Raw genomic sequence first — 27,283 nt, 5'->3', positions numbered from 1 at the left:
GGGACGGGTCTGTAGAATCGCCTAGAGCTCCTACAGTAGGGGCAAGTAGAACCCGCTCACAAGCCGGAGTAGACGCTTGCACAGCAGCCCCCAGTGATGCACGTCTTGATGGGAGGTAGATCTCGGATAGGCGCCGCTCTGACACAGCGATCTCCTTTTCTATTACAGCCGCCACCCTGGTAATAAACCGATCCATAGTTCCTATCACAGGGCTCCCTGCAATAACTCGGCTATCGCCTTCGCTCCTGAGAGGTCTTCCTGAGCGGGTAGACATGATGTAAAGAGCACCGTTGGGCCTCAACGGCTGTATGTAGACGCTGCTGTTGCAGGGGAAAGGGACGTGGCCCAGCCCAGCCGCTGTCAGCCCCTGACGGCCACAGACGGCCCGCCCTTTGCCCGGGCTTCGCTCGGCGTCCTGCTCGCGTCCCGCTCGCGTCCCGCTAAGCATCGAGCTGTTCTTAAAATAGGGGGCGTTGCAGGCGGGGGCGTGTCTGATTGTGGGCGCGTCCGCCTGTGCAGCTGGGGAAGCAGGGACTCCTGGTCTTCCGAGTCCCTGCTTAGCGCCGACAAGCTGGTCCGTCCAGGCGCCTCCCAGTGACAGCGCTTAGATCTCGCCTCTCCCTCCTTCAAGCCGCGAAGCGGCACCCGCGGAGCGGGTGCGGCGAGAGGCAGCGGCAACAAGGGGCAGCCCAGCAGAGTTGGACCCGAGAGCACAGGGTCAGATAACAGCCTCCACAACTTCCAGGTGAGTTTCGATTTAATAACCTTGAAGAATCTTTGCAGTGTAAATATGAAAATGGCTTTTTATATATTGAGATTGACCGCAGTCGCCAGCTCCAGATACGCAAAGCGAAATGCTCAAATGGGAAATGTAGATTTTTGCAGTATGAAAATGGGGAAAGTAGTTCACAAGGACTGGGACGATTTTTGAAGTGTGGCTCACTGTTTAGAGGAGGCAGACCTGGAAGCAGAGGTCAGCCCGGGACCAGGGTTCAATTCCCGGCTCAGCGGGGTCTTGAGTCCTAAAATGTCCATGGACTCGACAATTCTCGCTCCGGTGCCTACTCGATTCACGGGTTCACACTTTGCGACTCTGGGCAATAGCTTGCTTAATCTCCACAACGGCCCCTCGCGGCGGGATGCCTGGCTTTCACCTTGCGGATACCCTGCCAGGGTTATCTCACAGGGGAATACCAGGACGGGTTCCCTAAGCAAGCGCTTAGAAACCGCTTGGTGATTTGCGCTATATAAATTCCTGTACATTTACATTTACATTTGAAACATTTACTTTGCTGTGCCAGTTTTGCCATCTTTCGCCTCCATTAAACAGATGAAGATGAATGAGCATTTTCCTGATAACCCTCCAATGCAGCAGCTCTGATCCTGTCAATGTATACCAGTGAACCAAGCAATGGGCAAAAGCTTTTAATCTCACAGGAAGTTCTGCGGAATTTCAATGTAGAGGTTTTGATTGAGCCCCAATGTGGGTCACAGTTGGGTCAGGGGTCTCGTGGTATCTGCATCATCAATGATGTTTAGAAAATATCTTTACCTACCATTGGTAATTGTCATTGATTGCTACACTAATCAAATAACTATCATTCAAAGATGTAATTAACACAAAATATTCAGTTATGGTACGAGAATATTGTGGATTAGATATCATCTGATGAATATATTGTACTCTAATTAGGGTTTACGAAACTATTGCAGTTGATATTTTTGTAAAAGATATTTAAGGCACAGTGATTCTGTGAGGCGAAAGAACAAGCCTGACACCCATTGTTCTTGTGAATGAGTGGGCGAGTGAGTGAGTGAGCAGCTACTTGTAATAGGTAATTAAGTCAGTTCGTAAGTGAAAGTACCAGTAATGGGAAAGTGAGTGCACGAGTGAGTGAATTAAAACACTAAATATTGCACACTTAAAAGGAACAAGGATATATGATTTCCCAACATGGTCCCAAGGTTTCAGCCAGTTACGGTCGTGATACAGTAACTCCAGTTCCAGCAATTAGTTGTTACCTTAAAAAAAATAAACACAAAATATTCTGGAAAAACACAAATGCCCTCCTGAGACTAAAACAAATCAACTTAAAATTTCTTGCTCCGAATCTTTTGCAAAACTCTTCATTCCTACAAATATGGCAAATTGTGTTGATTTAAAAATAAACAACAACGTATGTGAACAAGCACAGAAAGTCTTGACCTTGTAAGAGTTAATTTGAAATGTTATAAATGGAATGTAATTACTTATAAGCAATGTTTACAAAGAGGTATTTGAGGGCAACTGAACCTTTATTCATTGGAGGATTTCATTCTACTCCTTTCACATTTAATTACTGTGGAATTCAAATCTACTATAAGCTTTGAAATGTATGTTCACAGCCAAGCACAATAGAACATTGCTAATTTACTTAGAGAAAAACATTCCCCAGCTTTGTAGCATGAGTTCACGCAGTAGCAAGTCGGGCTTGAGTGAAGTCATTATAACAGTGTATTAGTTCTCTGATGTGAATAAATTGATAACCTCAATCCACTTCTGAAGGCAAACGGACCCCGTTCATTTATCACCACCTTATGCAGCATCCGAGGAGATCACAGAAAGTGACTGAACATGAAACCTAGAGTCCTTCCAAAACTCATTGTGCTTGTTAAACCTGGGTAGTGTTTGAAGCTGTCCACAGTGTATTCCCTCAAGAATCCTACTATTGTTTGTACTAGAGTTTGCCTGTGGATTCAAACTGAGCTTACATTTTCCATTTTGACGAAAAACAAAATGTTAAAATTCTTAGAGAGGTCATCCTTGCCCACAGTATTCATACAGGTGTTTTGGTGTTTGCGTTTGTTTTTAGCTCTTATCTTGGATCACTGTACTTCTTCCTTTTATCGGAAGGCACTCTAGTAGTTTAACTACTCTATTTAACATTGGTCATTAGTGAGTGTGCTGCGTCATCCCCAGTGATGATGATGCAAACACAGTTTTGTATTCCATGCTTAGGTACACTTTTCCACGCAGATGAGCTTAAATTATTAGACAACCTCCCATCTCTCTGATGCTCATGAACTACAGGTCACTGTCCTCTAGAGACAAGGTTAGCCACCTCAGAGATGTCTAGCTCCACAAATTAATCATTACACACACCTGACAAATTTCACATCCTTCCATATGCTTGGAAAATAGACTTGGGCCTGCCTAAAGACGCAAACTGTCATCACCCCTTCAGGGGTCTTATAGAGATTGCCAGTCAGCTTCAGATTCATGCAAGGGTTTACTTTACCATACAAAGACTGTAGCAGATGAATGGGGACACCTCTCCCAGTTGTCTTAGATGCAGGGTTGAGGTGGGGGACATCATTTACCACTCAATTTGCTTTTGTCTATTTTTAACACCTTCAGGGAGGAGGTCAGAAACACCTTGATGGAAATAACTGACAGGTGCATTACATTTTACCCACATATAGCACTACCACACAACATAGAATAAGTGGGATGTATTAGATATTACAAGGCATTGTTGGATTAGGACTTTTCCTGGCAAGAAAAAGATATTTGCACAGACCTGGAGACACCAGGACACCACAAGCATTAACAAATGCAAAACAGCCATGGATTACTGTATGGTATTGGTGTTGCCAATTTACACAGCAAGGATATGCCCCCAGCAACATAAAATAGTAAGGGGTAGGAGTGGCTTGGCATAATATTGAGGATTTGTTTAAAGGAAAGATCTGACAGTGGAAGTTCACAGTTCAATGACGAAGTTATCGTCTGTTAATACTGAAGTATTTGCAAATGATATGGAAGTGCTTTGTTGCGGCACCATTTGCAAGTGTTCAATGCCGCCTGTTATATGCTATTAAAATAAACAAAAGCTCATAAGAATAATTATAGGTCACTCATGCTGTACCCTCCTAATTGCCTATGCAAACAATGTCACCACACTAGTCAGGCAATCAGAAGAACCAAAACCATTTGGTCTTCTGACAACCAGGTATTGAGAGAACAGGCACCCTATGTAACGCACTGCACGAATTCTGAAGGAAAAAGAGAAATATGTATAAAGGTCCTGCACAAAAATTTATATTCAAGACTTTGTTCTATTGTGTTGGCTATGAACTTCTTGATTTGCACAATGTGGTCCATATTTTAAACTTTATGGCAGCTATTATTCATTGTCAAAGTGTAGAAATGCTACTACAAAATGTGCCATTGTAAATGCACATTGTATGCAGTGGTTAAATTGCCCTTAAAAACCTGCATGTGAAAAATGGAATGCTAGGATTGAGATTTGGAATGCCGGAATGTACAATGAACCATCTTCTTATCTTTTGTTGGCATGTTGTCCCGTAGGGATTGTCCTATCTTGGGGATGATCCCCTGTTATCTGTACGAACCTCCACCATCAAGGTATATATTTTTATTCAACATGTTTCTATCTGTTCTTTGTCACCTGTCTTAGTGGTTTCCAGTCTGATTTCTTGTCTCAAGTTGGTCCTTTATTAAGAAATTTGTGCATGAAAATCTTTGTTTTTGAGAAGTTCTTTTGTGTCTCGCTTGGTTTAGTGCTAACCACTAATGGTGCTGCCTTTTCCACTGCATTTTTAACCAGGTCTGGCCAAGAGGAGATGTGCAGGGACAGGTACCTGGACTCTCCTCTTCATCAGACCAAGATAAATTGAGCTTTTATAAGTCACACCTAGCCTATCCTGTTTTCTATTGTTACTTTCTGAATTTTGCTTTGACAATTGATGATATTCACTGTTCTTTTTGTGGCTATTGAGCATTAAATCGCAATTTATGCAGTACTAGAAAAGGGACCTCTTCCAACCTTCATTTTTAGAGCAGGTAGTGTTTTTTGCATGCCAGTTATGTGTGCCAGTTTGTACACAAGCAGCCAGGAGGCTCTCCAACATTATTGTCCAAACAAATCAGGATAGGAAAACTTCTGAGTGCATAGTTGACTCTTTTTCAAACAGAAAAAAGCATGCATATGTGTTTATTCAGGTAAGAAACCGTAATGTGAGAGTCTTGTTAACATTGATTTGTCGGGCACTTTTCACATGACACCATCACACCAACCTCTAGCACTATGTTGACTCTGCGTACGTGCAGTGCATACTTAATTCTGGGTGATCTGCTCTAAAATGTTATTCACCATAAGTCTTGTAGTATTGCAGATAATTGCCAGTGTAGTCACGGGCATAGGACAAGTAGGACCATAGTTACATCCTAATGCACCATCAATATCTTTACTATATCCGTTTCCTAATATTGTGATACTGTTTGCCAGTGATAACAAATAAGATTATACCTACAGTTAAATACTTTTGTCAAAAAGATAAAAAAAATACCCTGATACGATTGTACAAGAAAAAGTTGCGTAAGCCAAGTCCTGATAGGAGACTTCCAACAGAGAATACATGTTTTAGACTTTGATAACAGCACATTGACCATCACAGCAAAACACCTCTTAATATGGTAAAATAAAGTGTTGATGGATAGATGACCACCTTAAATAAATGCCCTCAATATCTAATAAATATTGTGCACCCGGTTGAAAAGTATTTATTATCACCCAACTGCAAAGAGCTGGGTGAGTAGGATTCTGTGTGGTGCCCCACCAATACACATAGACACCTATTGAGATCTGCTAGTTGCCCCAAGTGCGCCACCCAGGAAAAATCATCTCTAATTCTGGCAAGTTTTCATGCTTCTCCTGCTGTCACCATAATATAATTGTTTGTCTTCTGAGTTGGTGGTGAACGAGGACAAGTTTCTTTAATGTGGTGCACCACTACAGAACGAGAAATGGCTGCCTTGCCGTTCCACTGGCAATGGCTGGCAGTGGTGTCAGATGTGTGTTCCTCAAATATCCAAAGACAGTGATCCCAAATAGCAAAAAATGGTATGGAATTCATAAAATCATCATTAATGATTTAATATTCACATATATTTGCAACTCTTCACTCCAGAAATAAATCACAATGTACAGGGAGGTGCAAAGGTTTATGTACTCAGTGCTTGGAAAAGTGACAAAATCATGTGATACAGAAATATTTGTGTATTACAAAACTTTCTCAATAGGCGTCCCTGAAAGCAAACGTCGATACTAATTTAAACAGGTTAATCTACTTAGTCAATGGAGTTTCGATCCCTGTTGATGACGGCATCATCGTCAAGAGTCCATGTTTTTATGAGCCCGAGAGTTAGTTATGGACAAGGAGAAAGGTAAGAACTAGTGTACAAGAGATGCCAGAAAATATTGTAGGAGGTCTACATTTATGATTATATGAATTCCATGACATTTTTTGCTATTAGGCACCACTCTCTTTTCTTAGTTGATAGATCCTAGGACCCTAGTGATCACAGGATTCCCCTTGTATTTCAGAACTCTAGGTGTGTTTTTCTGACATGGAATTCTGTCAATATTAGCCCATGCATAATGCACGTTAGGGTCCCAGTGGGTGATTTTTAAGTGTATTGCCCACATGGATCCTAATGACTGTTTCTTAATGAGGGCCCAAAATATATTAATAGCAATGCACGTGATAATGCACTCTTGAGATACTCATTTCATGTATCACTAGTAAATTGTTGTAAAGATCCTGAAAGACTCCAGATAAGAGCTTTAGGTTGCAGTGTGTCTTACCCTTCTTTCGCAATTTAGTGCTTGCATAAACCATATACTCTTCATGTAACCCGTACAATATTTTAGATTTCCGGGACCTCGTGTACAATGATTCCAAATTAGAAATTGTTAATTGCAACGAATAGCGATTTGCAATTTGAGTTTTTTTATTTGGAATGTACCAATGTGGATTTGGTAAAAGTGGTCGCCGTCTGCGCACTGACTTCTATTAAATGCATTAGTATTTTGTGAACTGACCTGCGTACTGATAAGTCGATTCACAAACTACAGAGTCGTAGTTGGTTGCTATTTGATCTACCTCATCAGTATTTATGAGGCAAAATTTCACTCGCAAAACATTTAAACATACCTTTGGGAATTGGTATTTGAATGGAAACGCCCCTTCCAAATAGCAAATGCTAATGCTTTTCTAAACCTATTTAATGATTCAGAAAACCTTTTTGGAAATCGTTAAATATGTTTAGTACATTTGAAAAAGGGTTCTAGAGTTTGAAAATCCTTCGATTTACTGAATTAGAGGATTTGCAAACAGGAAAACCCTTTGCACATGAGGCTCCCTATATCTTGCATTTTCTTTTCTGTCCTCCCATGTGATGCAGGTATCAGCAACGGGGTACCCGAGTAAGGCAAACATTGCAGTATTGTACCCTTCATTGCCATCAAAACCGGATGATTGAAAGCCTCTACTATTTTATGACGTTTGAGCTGACAAACTCAGTCTGAAGTCTTCCAGTTAAGCTTATCATCAGCTGTCCATAAATCCCGTTGATCTGTCTGCCTCGGTTCCAAGCCAAGGGGCAATAGAGTTATCATGAGTACTAGATACTAAACCACTTCATCCAAGCAGAGGTTGAACCTGGGTGTTATACCTGTGGCATACGCTGAGGGCAGTTAAATGCCATATTCTTGCTACATATAGTAGCTCTGGAGTCTTTCTCTTTTTTTCCTGTCCCAATTCATAAATAAACAGCATCTTCACATGGAAGTGTTTAGAAGAAGATACTTGCACTCTTTCAGCAGTATAGTATCTTCTGACATATTCGTCAGGGGAGATGGGGTTCAGCATATATAGGCTCTTCTGATAGAACAAGAGGATAAGAAAGTCTTCTTTGACACATCCGAGCCTGCTTCACACACTGGACGTAATCTCACTTGTGAAATTGAACACCCTGTGCCATCCACACTACCACAGAAATGTGCATTTTTCAATGCAAGTTAGAAAATATATGAGACCCTGTCCCCCGGGAGCATAGGAAAAGACACCAATATTTAGGGTGCAACAGCCTCACATGCCTGAGCCCCAGTAGCACTTCACCTGCTGCTCTAATGATAGCTTCACCCCTGTAGGTGCACATAATACACAGGGGGCAGATTTACTAACCTTTAATGCAAATGCAGTGCAACAAGGCAACTTTCTGTGCTGTGTTGCGTGAAAGGTAGAGAGCAGAAATGCACCATATCTGCTATGATATGGAACACTTATGCTCTCTCATAGCGCTGGCGCACTTCAGGAACCTAGTGCTAACACAGGCACTCTTACACCACGGTGCAAAGGTGCCTGTCTTTCAAGGAGAATTGATTTTGTACAGGAAAGGATACCCTTCTGCACAAAACCAACCTCTTAAGGAAATTTCCTCTTTCTATGTGTGCTGCATTCTGCAGCAGATATGAAAAGAGGAAACAATGAGGAGAAAAATAGACTTTTCTCCTCCTTAGTAATTTCTAGGCCTGGGCGGTAAATTCCGCTCCGCTCGTGGAATTTGCGGAATTTGGGTAATTTCATGCAATCCCAGGTTTACAAACCTTTGTAGATGTGGGATTGTGTGAAATCGATAGGAAGATGCACAGGAATGCTCCAACCATGGAATGCATCCCAGAAAGAAATGTAACACAATGCAACACAAGCCACGATATTGCATTAAATATCTTTACAAACCAAGCAAGGCGGCAAAAATCACTCCTGGCGTGGCTTTGTAAATATCTACTAGCATTTTGGATCGTGGCTACGCCACAAAAGTGGCACAACCACGATGCAACCTGTTAGTAAATTTGGCCCTGAGTGTGCAGAAATATCTGCTCAGCTAACCTGGCCACAAGCCATTGCTATTACACGCAGACATTTCTACACCGATAAGGTACTAGTGATCTACACTCACGACATTTCGCCCAGTAGTCGGCTCCTTTAAGAGTGGGCTGACTCTCCTCCCTTTGTGACATACCGAGGGGGGAGAAGGATGGAGGTGGTGTGGTGTCCTTACAGCGACTAAGAATTATACAAATATGTTACAGCATGCATATCAAGTGCATTCTGCTGGTGGTCTGCAGCACCAAGCACATGTACGGCTATATGTTAATCTGCATTCTTATTCGTCATGTGCGTGCTTACCCCATGCATAATTCAGTGCCACATTCGAACAAAAACATGTCTGCGGTTTCAAAAGCTAATCTTCTGTAACCTATTTGCATATTTCCTACCATGGACAAACGGCAGTTTTTACAGCCTTCATGTTTTAGGAATTGCACAGAATTGTTGATGAGCTGTCCACCATAGATAAAAATAAACATTTAACCATTGCACTGAAAACACGTGCCGAGGACATAGTGCTGTGAGTCCAGGCTGTGGAGAGATTCTCTAACTGAGACCCTCTTTCTTAGAGCCACTGACACACAAAGCAAGGTTTGCTCAGAGAATCATGAAAAGGTCTGCCTTCCCAGCATGTAGTGCCTATGTACTGCAATTAAGTATTCCTGCAAGGTACTGCCTCGCACAATATTCGTGGTGACAGATCAAGGTTAGGCAGTCATGACTCACATGATAAATTATACATTATAAACATGAGACTCTGGAAAACCATTTTGTTTTCCACTGAAAATTACGGAGAAGCCTGACATTCAGTAGCCCTGTACCCTGACAGCCCAAAGGGCAACAGCCTAACACATCAATGTTAAAAGGTTTCGCATCCTTCCTTCCAGAATTGTAATGTGGTTTGTCCGTTTTTTTCAGCCAATGACTCTTGATGGAAAGTTTAGTGCATACAAGAATGGAATGACATATGTATAGAATGGCCAGAGTCTGACTTAAAGGGGAGACACGTGCTACGGTATATGTCAGCATCAATTGTTAGTATGGGCCACTCCTCCCGGTAAAAACAGTATTATTGGCTTAGCTCCTGAACTGCCAAGGGTGGTCAACATTACATTAATACATTCACTCGCCAGTGAGGACTAGCACTATCACAGCCTGATTCCAGCGCCAAAAAGCAAAAAGATGCACACTAAAATGGAAATTTAACCCATGGAGAGCATTTATCCTGAAATACAGCTTGCGAGCACAGTGCAAGCAACATGTAATCTGTTTTAAGTTAAATATGTGTGATCACACCTTACACCCACCCGTCTATAGCTTCACTGCAACCCACCCTCCCATTAGACAGTGATCCGTAGTACGTGATAAGAAAGATGGTGAAGGGATGCGTGCTTGAAACTATTTATTTTATTTCAATTTTTCGATTTTTATAAATTCTTTATTTTAAGTGAACGCACAAAAAAAACTTTAAATCTGAGTATTCTTTGCCTGTTTTTCCACGATTCCATGGTCTACAGCAGATCCATCAGGTAGCTGTAGGCGGTGGATATCCACATATGGGTCTGTCGCGCACCTGAGCAAAGGAGCTGAGGGCAGGAGAAAGACAATCCTTAGATAGTTACTGATGAACCACTTCCATTTCTCAACAGAACCACGAGTTTATGGATGAACAAATGTTTGAGCAGAACTGTGTAGAGAGTTCAATGCAGCATTATCCTTCCTCACGAAGTCCGTCGCTCTCAAGTCATCAGGGGGGGACCACTTCTTGTTGCTCTCGCCGCAACAAGAAGACCACTCACCTGCCCAACTCTAATGTACCAGCCACACGCCTGCGAAGTATGCAGGAGCTGAGCGCCATCCACATCCAGTGCACTGAGCAGCAATCCCTTACTGGCAGGTAAGCAAAACACGGCTTATGTACAGTGCTGTAAAGTTTCCATGTTCCACAGTGACCAGCTCAGCTGGGTCCACACCAGAGAAGGTGCTCTCAGTGGACATTTGACATTCATGATTCTTCTTAACCTTGATTTGTTGGGATCTGACTGCTGCGAGATGGAAACAATGTTGTGCTTCATTTTGAAGGCGGACATGCCATGGTCATAAAATACATGCAAGTAATGTGGCACCGTTGCCACGCTCCCATGGATGCATCGATTTGTTTAGTCTCATAAATTAATATGACTAATTTGTTTCATTTGTCCTCATCCCATTTTTTAGCCTGGACACATTATTCCATATCATAGCTATATTGTTTCCATTTTAAAGACCAAATCTCAGAGTCTGATATCGTCAAGGGTTTTTGGTCAGCTATGTATTATGATGGCACATTGCCTTGCAGAAGTGCTGGGTTTCAAAGTCCTCTTTAAAGTCAGAGAGAGTTTACTGCAACAAGCATCTTGTGCCTTTGGACACACAAACACACACACACACACACACATCCCTGCTAAGATGTTATTGAAGCATTCGGAGTGGAAATTGATTTCAGCCTTCTGTTGGAGAGGAGGCTCTCCCAGATGCACCTCTATACACTCGAGGAGCAAACACAAACAGTTTGAGAAAATCAAGCACACACCAGCAAGAAATGAACTGACTCAAGTGCACGCCACAACAGAGAACTTTATGTACCTCTAGCTACTATCAAGAAATATCAAGGGTTGGGAAACTTTCCTATTTGTGGCTTATTACTTGGACTAATGCCTACTGAAATACTTTAGACTAAGTGCTGGTGTGTGCATTGAAAGAGAGAACATGCTTTAGTAAGCAAACACGAGTTTCCCAGCGCTAGATACATTTATAACATAATTTGCCATGTGACCCAGAATTTAGGAGTACTTGCTTTCCATGCCCTACTCATGGGTATTTCTGTTCATGGGCGGCCGTTACAGGTAAGAGCAGTGGGCAGGGCGAGCGGGAGGTAGTCGACATACAGGGGGTTAGGGAAAATAAAATAAATAAATAAAACTACTTACCTTGCTCTAGCAGCATCGCCAACTTGGCGATGCGGTGAGCACAAGGTAAGTGGGTTTATTTATTTATTTATTTTCCCTATTCCATCGTATGTCAACTCTCCTCATGCCACCACCCTGCCCCACCGCTCTTACCTGTACCGGCTGTTCATGTTTCTGTTGCGAACTCGCCAGTTCTTAAATATCTATGTCCTGTTCGTCTTGCTATGAGTTAATGATTGATAACTCCCTGCACTGCAAAGAATTACCAGCTACTGATGCGAACTTGTGATTTGCCGTCACAAAGTTCTGCACCATATTTTGGGTAGATGCAAGATTTGGTGGTTTGCATAAAAACTTCCCATCTCCGTATCCCAGTTAGATAGCCTCCTGTATTTATATGTCTTTTTGACAACCAATTGACTGCCCCTTTGGTTCCCATGTAATGTATACCGCCTGGAAGCAACCAATGAAGGAAAGATCGTTCTAACGCTGACCTCGACAATAACAAGTGGCTCAGGGCTGGTTATTACTAATGCAACTGGCTTTCAAAATATCTCTGTCGCATGTATGCCAATGTGGCTCATGAATTTCAAGAGAATGCTTTAATCAAAGAGTCCACCCAAGAAAAGTGGTTGCATTCGTTGGTTGAAATAAATTGTACATTTAAGGATAAGGAATAATCCAGCATTTGGGCATAGGCACTGTGTTGTAGAGTCTTCCTATATTTGCCTGGATAAGCATTTGTTCACTTGATATAATCATCGAAGATGAAGACTTTAATCTTATGACCTGGTTCTAGTCCTCATCTTACCAAGCTATCGTCGGATTGTTTAGGAGAACTTTTCTCATCTTTCATCAAGTCACTGCTACTTGTGTCAAGTATGAGTAAACAAAAGGTTGCTGCTATGGTCAAATCAGGATTCATGCAATTGAGATGATCATTGCTCTGTTTTTGTTCCCTGAGTGATGCACCCAAGGCTTTGTTACCTACTTAAAAGTAGTAGCAAAGATTGCATTCGTGCAGCAGCTTTGACAAAACATTGCAGGTTGAATGTAAGTGCAAATAATGGCTGAGTAGGGTGGGTTCTTGGAACTATGGTGATGGACCGTAACTTCCACTTTTCTGAGGTGACTTCTCATCCTGCAGTAATTTTGTGATTATTTGATGTAAAAAATCACAAATTTTGACTCTCATGACAGATAAAATCTGACTTTGTATCACCAAGATCCGTCCTATCCACACTTTACAACCACTTTGGTGGTTTACAGTACAGAAGCCAAGGCATTTCCTAAGTTTTCTTCACTCTCTCTCACCCCCACAATTTGACCTTGGGTAGGTTTTGGCCCAGTATCAATATAGATAGTTTGCATGTTTTCTGCACCAAAGATGAAAGGTGAAATTATGTAGAAAGAGTACCATTAGATAATGAGTGAGATCCATGAACGAGAGTTCATTAATAAAAGTGCAATCCAAACAATCTATTTTGAAAACTTTAGCTGAGTCTTAAAGACCTAAAGTTACAATAAGCGCTAGATGGAAAGGAGACTGATCCTAGAGCTTGCCTCTTCCTTGATTCCCAAGAACCACACAGTGGAAGTGCAACAAGAGGCTTGTTTCTTACCTCTGGTCGAGGGTAATCATGGAGAACAGCTGAGACGTTGTCCTGTGAATCAGCCGCGGCCTGTGGAGGGAGTTGCGGTGGGGCAGGGAGGCGGGGCGGGGGTGATAAAAACCAGCATATGGATATTTGGAGGTAAGTAAACAATTTAATTAATAAAACGAATTTCGTAGCGCGCGCTGCATTGCATTTTGCGATGCAGGGCACTCTACGAAATTCGTTTTATTAATTAAATTGTTTGCTTACCTCCGAATATCCATATGCCGGTTTTTATCACCCCCCACCCTGCCCCTCCCCGCCCCGCCTCCCTGCCCCACCGCAACTCCCTCCACAGGCCGGGGCTGCTGTGAATGAAGTGGTGCAGGGTTTTGTTCCTCCAAAAAGGAGGAGACAGATGTTTTTTTCTCCTGACCAACGTCCAATGCCTCTTTGTCCTGGGAGCATCAGGGAAGCTCTCAAGCAGCCTCAGGGAAGCCCTCAAGTGGTGAGTAGTGCCTTCACCTACTCAGTGAGGCCTGCATCACTGGTTCAGAGCAGGAGTTTTAAGGCCCACTCCTGTCTGACATCCAAGCATCTCTTTACCATAGATCTTGCAACAGGAATGCAACTGTTTGGAGGTGTCCAGTTGTATATCGCTGGAGGACAGCATGTGATCTGAGACCCTTAAAATGGAAGGGAGCAAACCAGCCTATGGGTATTTTGTAAATCAGGAACAGGCACAAAGTGGAGGATAACTAAAATTGGTGATCCTGTGGTGGAGGAATACTGTCACAATACCCAGAGAGGGGACAAGAAAAAGAAAAAAAGCAAAATGCCTGTGATGGGCATAATGTGAGGAATGTGAGGGGATTTTGCATCTTTATCCCTCGAAAGATCTTCCTAACAAATCCCTATCTGCCCTAGCACTTATGAAAAGGCACCTTGGCATCCATGTAGGGAAGTAGTATCTGCTTCTTATGGTTACCACCACTTGTTGCTGATGTCACACTGTTTTTGGCCTAGTCTGACTGGGATCCTGCTATCCAGGACCCCAGTCTATCTGCTTTCTCCATTTAATTACAATGCATGTACTTTAGGTAAACTCCATATTGGATCCTGGGGTACCCTTATCAGTCCTTAGTATATGGTACACCATGTACCCAGGGCATAGGTACCCCATAGGCCTCCCATGGGCTGCATCATGTATTATGCCACACCTGAGAGGCCATCCAAATTGACGCGATAAGCCTGCTACTGCAGACTGTGTAAGATGGTGCTTGCACCACTTACTGAGATATAGGTTAACTATATCTCTCTAAATCACTACAGTTAAATACCTATCAGTCACCCCTATGGCAGGCCATATCAATCCTGAAGGCAGGGTGCTGGGTTTTACGTGAGAGGGTGCCCCTGCATGAGCAGAGCCCCTCTGCAGCCTTCGGAGACCATTCTCCGGGGGGTGTCTGTGATGCAGCCAGACATATATGTTTAAGTGCACTATAACCTCGCGGTAAATGCTAACTTTAAAACGGCTGCTTAGAAACATGTTGTGTTTGATGTCATACACCTTGGAATCATACCTCCCACACCAGTAACTGATATGATTCCACCCTTCTAGAACCACTACTGTGGGTCACCGGTCTAACCGGTACCAGCTTTCTCGACCTGAGCAGCACAAAATGGATGCTGTCAGCCACAGACAGGGGTCTGTCCTCCTGCTGTTGAGCCAAGCTCACGCAGAGAAAGGCATGACAATAGGTATCCTGTTACAGGGAGGTGTAACCACCTCCCAGATAGGATTTAGTGTATTGAGAATGGGTAGGTGCACTCTCTGAGTGCCAGAAAGTCTGCACAGGGGCCACATTTGGTGCCCCTGTGCATAGTCCAGCTTAAACCAGTTCTGGGAGCCATTGGCTCCTGCTTTGGCATGAAACTGGACAAAGGACATGGGTGTAGCCACTCCTCTGTCCTGCCCTTCCTCCAGGAGGGTCCACAGAATCTTTCCAACCCCTTCCCATGGGTATAAAGTGGGTTACCTGCCCACAGGACTTTACATTTTACCTGGACAAGATTCAGCTGAGAAGAAACCAAGTACTTTGACTGCCTGCATGACGCTGGACCTCTGAAGAATCTTCCTTGGAGTAAAGGAGTTACTCCCCTGCAAAAGCAGACACCTAAATGCATCTACCCGGTTTGCTTCTCACGAGGTACTGAGGACTTCAAAGATTTCAGCAACACAGGAGGTGGGTTCTCAAAGGTCCCTGAGGTCGATCTGCCCTCTCAGTGGTTCTGAGACCAGTATCCCTCTTGGGGACCGTGCAACCTGAACCCCTGGGCACCGCGCACATTTGCAGTTTGTTAGATCTCGGGGTCTCTAGTTAGCAGAGGTAGGTACCAATGTCCAAATAGGGACCCTTGTTTCTAGTCAGGGTAAGGGGGATACACTCTTTAGATAACCCCTGCTCATCCCCTTGGTAGCTTGGCATGAGCAGACAGGCTTATCAAAGGCAATGTGTAAAGTATTTGTACCAACACTCACAGTAACACAGTGAAAACACCACAAATTGACTCCACACCAGTTTAGAAAAATAAAGTATCTTTATCTAAACTACACAAGACCAAACCGACAAAAATCCAACATACACAGTTCAAGAATAAGAGTTCTAGGGTTTGCGTCAAAATAATCAACAGTTGTGTCACATTTAGCCCAACGTACCTGTAGATGCGACAAAAGTTCCAAGTGGAAGCTGCATCGTTGAAAAACAAGCAATGTGTCACTCGTGAGACCCTGGGGAGGCGATGCGACAGCCCCGCTACACGCAGCGGGCGTGTTGCGACGAATCCGGTCTGTATGGGGAGGGGTGCGATACCTTGTATGGATTCCGGTGCGCAGGTTCGGTAGGAAGCATCTCGCACAGGCACGATGCGACGATCATCCGGACGGTGCCGATCTCCGGTGTGGCAATGTTGAGCGGCGCAGCGTTGATTTCTCCTCTCGCGGCCCCTCGATGCATTGGCTCTGCGAAGATGTTCGCAGCGACGTAATGCGGTGCGCAAGCAAGTAGTGCGACAATCTCACCCAGCGACGACAGGCTCTGCGACAATACTCGCAGCGACAGGAATCTTCCCGCACCGGGGCGATGCACTCCGCAAGCGAACAATGCGTTGATTCTTGCAGCGGTAACAGGCGCTGCGACGATCTTCGCGGCAACGGGAATTTTCTCACACTGTCGACAATGCGCTCCGCAAGCGAGAGATGCGTGAAAATTGCAGATCTTCTTCTTTTCTTGTTGTCCAGCTCCCCGAACAGCATGCACAAATTCCATAGGACCCACAATTGAATCAAGCACTCTAGGAAGGGCAGAACTCATACAGAAGAGTTCAGGGGGAAGCTGGGGAGGAAGTCCTTTTGTTCCTGGGACTTCTTAACAGGAGGCCAGCTCTCCTCAGGCCCTTGGAGATCTCTTCAAGCAAGGGGAAACAGTAACAGCAAAGTCCTTCCCCTCTCCTTGGCAGCAAAGCAACTGCAGGTCAGCCCACAAACACACAGCAGGACAGTCCTTCCTCTTCAGTCTTCCAACCTTCTCCTTGGCAGAGGTTCCTTCTTGAGTCCAGGATAATCTAATCTTCTGTAGTCAGGGTAGCCCTTTTTACACCACTTTTCTCTTTGTTCTATGAGGGCAGAGAGGCCTTGGCTTAGTCAGAACCGGTTATGGTCAGTCCTGGAGCACTTTGTTTACTTGACTTCTTCCTCCCTTTGAAGGAGAGGGACAGGGTCATCAGCCGCCCGGCAGTAGGGGGTGGAGCCAGCATTGTGGAAGGCAGGCACAGCCCTATTCAGACCCAGGTGCTATCCGCTCCCACCGCTCAAGATGCAGATGGAGCTATTCATCCCAGTGATGACTCACTCAGCCTCTGGGAGCCACCCCAACCCCTGTGACTCACAAACCAGACAGTCAATTCACAAACAGGCCAAGGCACACAGAAAGGTCAGACAAGAAAGCAGCTACTTTCTAAAAGTGATGTTTTCAAACACAGGATTTAAAAACCATCCTTCCTAAAAGATGTGTTATTACATTCTGAGTTCAGAGATACCAGACTTTAATTTTCTATATTGCTCCTATGGGAAGATATGCAGGTAAACATTATACACAGCATTCCCCATTATAGCCTACGGGGCAAGATAGCCTTTCAATAGTAAAAAACGAAAATGGCTGTAATTCACTACCAGAGCATGTCACCCACACTAGTACATGTTCTACCTCTCGCATACACTGCACCCTGCCCAGGGGGTACCTAGGGCCTTCCATATAGGTGTCCAATGTTTACAGAAAGGGAAGGGTTAGGTCTGGCCAGTGTGGACACTGGTCAGGTCAGCATGGCAGTTAGCAACTGCACACAGGCACTGCAGTGGCAGGCCTGAGACACCATTGTAGGGCTACTTCTGTGGGTGGCACAATCAGTGCTGCAGGTCCACTAGTAGCATTTGTAGCACCAGCCCTGGCACACTCAGTGCACTTCACTAGGGACCTACAGGTAACACAAATATGCCAATCATGGATAACCAATCATAATAAAAATTTAAACAGAGAGCATATGCACTTTAGCACTGATCAGCAGTGGTAAAGTACCCAGAGTCCTATTGCCAACAACCACAGGTCAGGAAAAACAAGGGAGGAAGAAGCAAAAGGTTTGGGGATAACCCTGCAAAAAGGGCCATTTCTAACACAGTTGCATATGCTTAGTGACAATTCCTGAGCCTGTGCTTTGGACTCTGTGTAGTCCCTACCCCAAGCAGTATTTGCACTGAAGATTTCCGGCCTCCACTCTCCGAGTGTCCTGTAGGCAGGTGCTTTGCAGACTTGCTTGAGGTCTCCTCGTGATCCCTGGTCCATTGGCCTGTGGGTCCTGCCTAGGGTTACCGTGTTAATTCTTGGGCTTACCTGATTGCTCCAGAAGTGCCCTGACTCCCCATTGCTTGGAGAGTCCCCTGGACCTTGCTGGTCAACACAGTAACCTATTTCCTCTGACCGTGTGGGTTGCAGTTGCAAAGGCTTGTTGGTGCTCCAGTCGGACATCGACCCCTCAACTCTCGACATCCCTTATGGTGCAGCTCACCTCAGGATTCTCGTTGTCCTAGATGTCTCCTGGTCCCCATGGCTGCAGAGTTAAGCAACTCTTCTTCTCACCTGAAGCACCCAACATTGGTGGGCATTTGACTACCGAGCTTCTGGTCACCTGAAATGATCTAGACTCTGTCCCCTCTGCTTTCAGGTTCCTCTCACCTTGAATCCAGGCTTGGATTCCTCCGGACACTCTTCGTCGTCCTGGCAGCAGTACTTCTTTGCAGCTCTCCATTGAAAACGACGAAGGTTTCCGACACCACTTGACACTATGCACCCAGCTCCTCTGGGAAAGGTAACACTGGTACCTTGGTACTCACTGGAGGGTTGGCCTTAGAACCTCCTAAGTTCCAAACGGTTTGTTCGAAGTCCTCCTTAACTAGAAGTGTCCTTAACTTGTAATTTTACACCCACAACTTTCCCTTAAAGTTGTACGAAGCACGTGTCTGTGTTCCCTCACTGCAACGTCCTCCGTGGGCTCCCTGTATCACTCCTCTGGAAGGTTCCTTTGGGTTTCCAGCGATTATACATGCTATAGGCCCTATATCTAGTCAAGTCGCTGTTGTTATACCATTTTTTTAGTATATGATTCGGTCTCCCCTTGGATCCCGCTGTGTATTGTGCTATTTATGAATGTTCTATTGATTCAGTATTGTGTGTTTTATGACCTAGTCTCCCATAGAGACTAGTAGAGAGTGTCATATTAATAAATACATATTTTTATATAAACACTGTGTGGTTCTCCTTTCATTTAGTCGTTAAGGAGGTGATATTCTGGTAAAAACAAGCTGCTTTACATTCCTTCAAGATTAAGCCTGTAGGCTGCTCTCCAGAGCTACCACTAGGATAGCTTTCAATAAAGGTTATCTTTGACCTTATACATCATAAGGGTCATGTGGACTGGTACAAGGTGCCCACTTTAAATAGTGGACAGCATATACCAACCCATCTTTACACAAACCACACTACACAGACAAACCCACAGCCACTAAGAACAACTTCCACAGCGGGATGAAGGCAGTCGCCACCTGGATGAAGGACAGCTACCTCAATCTTAACTCAGACAAGATCGAAGTCCTCATCTTGGGCTCCTCCCCCTCTGCCTGGGACTACTCTTGGTGGCAAGCAGCACTCAGAACGCCACCCCCCCACACCCACGGACCACGCACGAAAGCTCAGCATCATCCTTGTCTCCTTGCTCTCAATGAACACCAAATCAACGCTGTTTCGTCCTCCTGCTTCCAAACACTTGGCCTGCTTCATAAAATCTTCAAGTGGATCTCCACCGTGTACAGGAAAGCGGTCACACATGCACTGGTCAGCAGCAGTTTCGACTAAACCAACGCATCCTATGCCAGCACCACCCAGAAACTCCCCAAAAAACTGCAAAACATCTAGAATGTCCCTGCCAGACTCATCCTGAAAATCCCATGCCACACCAAAATCACTGACGACCTGAGAGACCTGCACTGGCTACCTGTCAACAAAAGAAAACCTTCAAGCTCCTCATGCACGCTTACAGAACCCTCTACAACTCCGAACCTGAATACCTCAACCAAGCATCTCCTTCTACACTCCCACCAGACATCTCCACTCCCCCCAACTGACCCTGCTAGACCATGGCTGGAGGAAGATCCTTCTCCTACCTCGCTGCGAAGACCTTGTACTCTCTGCCTCTTCACTTCAGGCAATCACCATTGCTGCTACAATTCAGGAAGAACCTCAAGACCTGGCTCTTTGCCTGAACCACAGACTCACTCACCCCAACTACTTAGCGCCTTGAGACCCTCACAGGTGAGTAGTCGCGCTTTATGAGATTACTGATTGATAAGATTACAGATTGATTGCAACACAAAAGATAGACTGCTATTGACTGACATTCTGGGGCAACTGGGATAGGTATGCTCAGAAGAGGACCCCAAAAACAGTTTAACTATGTCATGACATAGTAAGCATCATGAAAAGAGAAACACTGGGGAAATCTAGTTTAGCTGAGTCTTCATAACTATCTTCTGTCCCTCTATGTCTTCGCCAACTGCAGGAGGGAGACAGAAAGGATCTTGAAGATAAGGAAGGTAAAGTCTTTGTCACTGGAGCATAGTGTCACAATTGTGGCAAATGACTTATTTCATATTAGTTATATGCTAGCTTCCATTAGCATATGTTAGATTTCCATTTCCTTATGTATCATACGTGTAAGTTCCTCTTTTAAAGACACATTCTCATCAAATACAGATATGTGTTTTTTTCTCTGAAATATCTTGGTTTTGGCTTTACCCATTTCCGGATGATAGATGGGTAATTTGGAAAGAGATAGCAAATATATGAGGACATTGTATTCCATGTAATCCTTCAAGCACCTTTTTTCCTAATGCTAGAATTAAAAGGGAATGCATGAGAGGTTAGGAGGGCACATTCGGGGAAATTGCCAGATATACTGATGTGGATACAAACTGCCGACATGGAGTTTTGGTTGTGTTTTTACACAAAATAAAAATTGTTAAAAAAATAAAAGAGTTAAGTAAAGTTTTAAACCAAATATCCAGAGTTTGGCCTGTTTGCTGCTTATAATCTCATTGCTGTACTCGGTCAAGTACCCTTGTACCCTACTTGGCAAATCTACACATATATGACTACCGATCTCCAACATTTCAGGTGAAGATTTTCCTTTACCCTTTGCATTCAGGATGATATTGGAGATCTGTTGTCATCCATCGCACAGGTCATCAATCAAAAGCAAGATTCGATTAATATCACCAACATGAATAATTCGTTTTTAAAAAGTTTAAAGAGCTCAGAATGTTGGCTGCAGGTCTAGCACGAAGCTTACCGTAAGAAGACATGGATAGGTTATTAAAAGGAACATAATTGTTCTCAAGTTCAATGTATTTATATACCAGTTTAAAAATGCCACAGGTTAGTGGAATTAATGTTTAAAGTCTGCATATTAAAGGCAGTTTTAAAAACAAAAACAGCCAATTATACAATTATATACTTTATATTAACTTTAAAAAAAATGCAAGAGATTGAAAGACTAGAGCAAATCTATTATAACAAAATGCAAAAAAAGGAGAAACAGATGAGATGATTACTTATGAGTAGAGCGTGATTTTTTTTTATGTTTCCGAGCTCTCTAAATCTTGCATATTTCTTCATAATAAGTGTTGGCATTCCCTAAACGTTTGGAAAAAAGAAGGACATTTGCGAATCTCATAGAATTTAACATTTTAGTTGTATCGGAGCAGTAGTGTGGACACAGAAATACAAAACCAGTTTGCAAGAAACTGGCTTTGAAATAAAAGAGTGTTGCATACGGGATTTAATATAGCTTATGTTATTAGGGTCTAAGAGCTAGAATTAGCACAGTCCCATATCTCTGAACTATTGACACTCACTGGTAGACCTTTCCATTTATGAGCTTCAGTAGCCACAGATGGTCATCGATGGACACATTTTTTTTCATGACACAGTTTATTACATTTTATTGAGACATTACATTATGGCCAACATGGCCTATCCAAACTTAGAGTAACAACCTGTCGCCCACCCTCCATAATAACGGCGTATAATATTACAGGCCAATCCGCCCTTCCCATCGCAAACAATATTCTCCTGGACCCTTTTTGGGGAAAACATCTGTGCGCCAGCGTGTGTTAAGGAGCCAGGAGAATCATGATCCTTTGTTAAATTGTCGTATCTCTGTATCGAGAAGGGAGTCTACCGATTGTGTTGGTGTCCCTGTGGCGTGACCATCTCTGCCAAATCTTTGTGTGTTTCTGTGGATACCCCTTTGCTCAGAACACTGCCACCTCCATACACGTGCAGTGGTCCATACCTAACTTCCTCTTATTGTGGCTGGGGACACATCCCGCCACAGCCATGTGATATCATGTTTGATCAGGGCTAGGCCCAGAAAAAGTAAATGCCTATTGAATCTGTTGCCTCCAATGCCATCTGTGCTGTGGAGTATTATCGTCTTCATGTTGAAGGGGATCCTCCATGACAGCACCCCCTCCAAACATGCTTCAACCCCTCTCCAGAAACTCACCAGGGTCGTGCACTCCCACACTGTATGTAAAAAGGTCCCCATAGCGAAATCACACCTAAGGCACCTTGGCAAGGCAAGGGCACCCATGCGCCTTAGCCGACATGTGGTAAAATAGGCTCTATGAAGGAATTTTAGTTGAATGATACGCAGCCTATCCGATATCGCCACTTCACACAGGGCCATCAGAGCCTCCGTCCAATCATCGTTATCCAGTGTGGGTATGTTTTCCTGTCAAGTCTGTCACTGGGTTGGAAGTGTAGAAGTACTATGTGCCATGAGTGTTTGATATACTTGTCTTAATTTGTGAGTACCCAGAGCCCCTGTTAGTAGTCTACCCTGTAATGGGTTTAATTCTGGTAATTCCTGTAAGCTCTGTATGTGGGGGGTTAGGGCATGCCACAATTGAAAATATCTGTACAGTTGCTGAAGGGGCAATTGGAAATTAGTTTGCAATTCCTGGAAGGTTTTAAGGATTGAACCACGCATAACATCGCCTAAAGTTGAGATGCAAATGCCATCCCACTGACGGAATCCTGAAAGGGACGCCCCCTGGCTCGTGAAGGCCCCCCCCCCCCCAAAAAGGAGTCATATAGGTCAGTCGGGTCTGTTTCCACAGACGAAACACTGTTTGAGTAGCATGTGGGATCTGAGTTCCTATCTTGCCGCCATATAAAAAGTGTATGAGTGAAGCATCGCCCAGCACTCTGACACGTATGCAGGGTCTGGCCCATGGTGTGTACCACTATTCATTAATAAGGAGAAGGTGGGATGCTGCATAGTAGGAGTAGGTGTCCAGGGTGGCAATTACCCCATTAAAAGTGGACTGAACACACTTCCGTAGGACGATGCACACTTCTCCACCTCCCCATAAAAACTATGTAAGGGAGGATGTTGAAAGGGTAATTCTGTAATTGGTAGAGCAAACACGGTATGGACACCATTTTGAAGCTCATGAATGGCCCTAGAGGGGACCATACATTGATCTCCTTGTGAACGTGGGGTAATGATGGACTGATATTATGGTCCCAAGCAAGTGCTGAATTCGGGGCGATATATACCCTCAGAGATGTGAACCCATCCATAGCAATATTCAGATCAGAGGCCCATGACCTATCTCCCTGAACTCCCTCATTAAGGATACTACAGATTTCCCAGCATTCGTATGCAATCCCAATGTCTCCACAAAGATACGCAGAATCTGCATTAAACACAGGCCAGAGGAGCGTGGATTAGTGAGGAAAAACAGTGCATCGTCAGCATAGAGAGCGACTCAATCTAATAGATCCTGTGACCGTACAAATCCCATCAGCAAGGGGGCCGAACGGACCCAGTTTGCCAGGGGTTCTATTGCTAAGGCAAATAATAGTGGGGAGAGTGGGCAGGCATCCCTGGCGGGTGCCCCTACGTACCATAAAGGTGGCCGAAGTAGCACCCGCAACTCTGACCGAAACGGTCAGGTCTGTATATAGGAGTTTCACATCGCTGAGAAAGCGTGGGCTGAAATTGATACTCTGCAGTAGAGCAAATAAATACTCCCAGCTATCAGATTTGAATGCTTTGTCAATATCCGCTAAGAGGACTGCAGCTGGGAGTGCTAGGCGGTCGACCATTGCCAGGGCATTATAGATGTGCCTAATGTTATGGCAAGTGGACCCCTGGGGCATAAAGCCCACATGATCTAAATGTACCAGATCAGGCATGCATTTCAATAATCTATTTGACAAGGTTTTAGCCAACAACTTCACTTCAAAGTTGAGGAGAGAGATCAGAGGGTAGGACGAGTGTAAATCTGGCAGTCGCCCCGACTTCAGGAATACCACAATCACCTGTATCGAGGGAGTATGGCAGCATCTGATACCTCCTGTATGGCCTCTAATAATGGGCTGCCCAGCTGTGGCATGAAGAGCTTCAAGAACTCGCTTCGGATGCCATTTGATCCCGGAGCCATTCCAGAACGCATTTCCGCTAGGGCCGTTGCCAGTTGCTCCACCCTAAGCTTCTCTTCCAATTGTTTACATGCCTCAGCTAATAAAACATGTGATGGGGTGTCTCTAAGGAAGTCCTGGGCCAATTCTAAGCTAAAATGATCTTTTGGGGCATATAACGCGCTTTGGGCGAATTCCGTCAACCCTGAAATTAAGCCTCACTGTGGAACCCGCTCCACCGGTACCAGCAAGACATTTCTCGCTGCCTGGACCAGACTGTGCAACATGCGGCCGGACTTATCTCCCCATTGATAGATGGAGTGTTGTGTGGCGAGCTTCATTGAGTAGATGCTGTTTGTATAGTTGTTGGGTTAGACTTAGCTGTAGCCATGCTGCCGTATTGTCTGACTTTCTACAATCACCCTCCAGCTTCTCAATTTGGGTTTCTAGATCTACTTGTTCCTGGGCCCTACGCCGGCAGTTTCAGACCTGCCTATCCACATAGTTTGAAGGCACCAGGACCTACCGGAGCCGCAGCAAACCAATACCCGGGTACCAGACCCCCAATGGCAATCACCGAGAAGAAGAGTCTACTCCGGACTCCCAAAGCGCCAGAAGCAAGCACCCATTGAAGGACATCAAGACACCCAAGGCCCACCTCCTGGGTGGCCCAGTTGTCTCGATATCGCCTCTCCAAGTTTCCTGCTCCTGACCTCGAGGACTTCAGGAGGCACATACCCCGGATGACCTGTTCGCTCTGCCCCCGGCCCCACCATCATCTAACCACACATACTCCTGTGGTCCCCAAGCTCTTCTTGCAACCTCCTCTCTTTGAGGAGAACCAACATACTTATTATGATTATTATTAATTAAATTTGTAAGGGGCAACAGCTACCCAAAAAGGGTATGCAAACGATCATCCACCCATCCAAGATAGTTTGACTCCAGGCACAGTAAATTTCCCTTGAGTAGACGAGTGAAGGCAGCGAAAAGGCACATAGGGGCAGACCAGAGACTGCAGATACTGAGGGGCCACACCTGTTTTGATTTTAAACAGTATCTCAGGGCTTTAAACTTGATACGATTCTCTACCCTGAGCCAATGCAGATCACGCAGGAAACAGACATAGCTCTAGGAACCCGCAAAGTAGTCTTGCAGCCGAGTTCTGAACCATCTGTAGCCTACGAGTCACCGCCTTATTGGCTCCCAGGTAAAGAATGTTACCGTAGTCCAGTCTAGAGGTGACAAGCACCTAGACTACAATTTTCTGGGCAGGCTCCGGCAACATCCAAATGATCTTTTTTAGCCATTTCACGATGGTGAAGCAAGTGGCGGCTACTTTAACAGCTTGATGTTGCATAGTTAGTGAGCCATCAATGATGACACCCAGGTTACGGACTTGGCGGGAGGGCTGAGGAACTGCGCCCATCTCACTAGGCCAATGTTGGGGCCCCCAGAGATCCTGTTTTTTCCTAAGACCAAAACCTCGGTCTTCTCTATGTTGAGCTTAAGGTAGTTGGCCTGCATCCATGAGGCAATTTTCCCCAAGCCCAACTGGAGTAGGGAAGGCTCAGCTGCGCTCTCCATTGACAGAGAGAATATAATCTGAAAATCGTCCGCGTAAGAGAACAGGGACAAACCAGCATCTTTAGCAATATCAGCCAAAGGTCTGACATACAGATTGAATAGTAGAGGGCTAAGGATGGAGCCCTGAGGTACCCCATAAGGTGAGAGAAGGGTATCAGAGCTAGCAGTGAGAGAAAAAACTTGGAAGGTCCGATTGGCAAGAAAAGAGATGAGTCAATCGAGGGCTGAGCCACAGATGCCCAAAGATCTTAAGCTTTCCACTAACACGATGTGAGACACCGTGTCAAATGCTGTGCTTAAATGAAGCAGTATAAGGGTCACTGTGTCTTCAACATCCAGATGATGACGCAGTCTTTCCGCGACCCCAAGAAGCGTAGTTTCTGTTGAAAAACCAGCTCTGAAGCCCGATTGGAATGAGTGAAGGATTTTCTGTGTTTCTGCAAAGGTAGAAAGCTGTGCGTAAATGTGCTTTTCTGAAATCTTGGAGAAAGCAGGTAGCAGAGAAATAGTCCGGTGATTAGATGGCAGATCAGGATCCGCATTGGCATTCTTCAAGAGGGGGAGCACCATAGCATGCTTCCACTCTGGTGGAACTGTAGCTTCCTGTAAGGAGGCATTCAGAAGGTCCAATATTACTAACAAAGATGACTGCTCAAGCTGTTTGAGCACTGACACAGGAAGGGGATCCCTGGGCGATCCTGATTTGATGCTGTTTAAGAGAGATTTGAAAGAGTCTATGTTTTACAGGGGCCATATAGCAAGTTTCTTTTTAGGTGTACAGGGCACCCTAATATATATTGACTGTGGGGAATTTGTGTTTTGCAATGGAGGGGAACTATTGCGCTGAAGGCTCACTATTTCTGAGTACATTTTCTCTACTTTCTGGAGAAAGAAATTAGTCAGACCTTGGCATTGGTGATTATTTAGTGATGGAGGCCTGGATTGAGTTTTGGAGCATGAAAGCGCCTTGACCACACTAAAGAGTTTCTTGGAGCAGTTCAGAGCGCCAAAAATAGTTGTCGATACATGCTCCACGCAAGCAGATCTGCAAAGATTGTGATAATCCTTTTTAGCCCTTTTATAATCAGTATTGGAGTCCAACGCATAGTTCCCCCTCCAGCACCTTTCCAGCACCTTGCATTTAGCCTTTTCTTTTTTGAGTTTATTGGTAAACCAAGGCGCTGGAGGACGATGATTATTAGCCCTATTTTAGGGAAAGAGGAAGACAGGTATCAATTGCGTTAAGGAGCCACTTTTGTACGGTATCCGAGAGAGTGCCTAGCATTTGTTTAGAGATGGGCTTGTTTGAGGTCAAAAT

At 44.5% G+C, this 27,283-nt stretch overlaps 1 protein-coding gene across 1 annotated transcript in view; it reads left to right on the top strand.

The window, feature by feature from the left end:
* Positions 1-27,283, top strand: part of KCND3 (potassium voltage-gated channel subfamily D member 3) — a 1,064,259-nt gene that overhangs the window by 1,006,633 nt on the left and 30,343 nt on the right. The window contains exon 5 of the mRNA XM_078641269.1: positions 4,352-4,408. Within this exon, the coding sequence (XP_078497395.1) occupies positions 4,352-4,408 (57 nt within the window). The remainder of the gene's footprint in view (positions 1-4,351; positions 4,409-27,283) is intronic.

Source organism: Lissotriton helveticus, chromosome 5_1, assembly GCF_964261635.1.
Source record: "Lissotriton helveticus chromosome 5_1, aLisHel1.1, whole genome shotgun sequence".
NCBI classification, from domain to species: Eukaryota; Metazoa; Chordata; class Amphibia; order Caudata; family Salamandridae; genus Lissotriton; species Lissotriton helveticus.
This window is presented reverse-complemented; position numbering and strand designations above follow the sequence as displayed.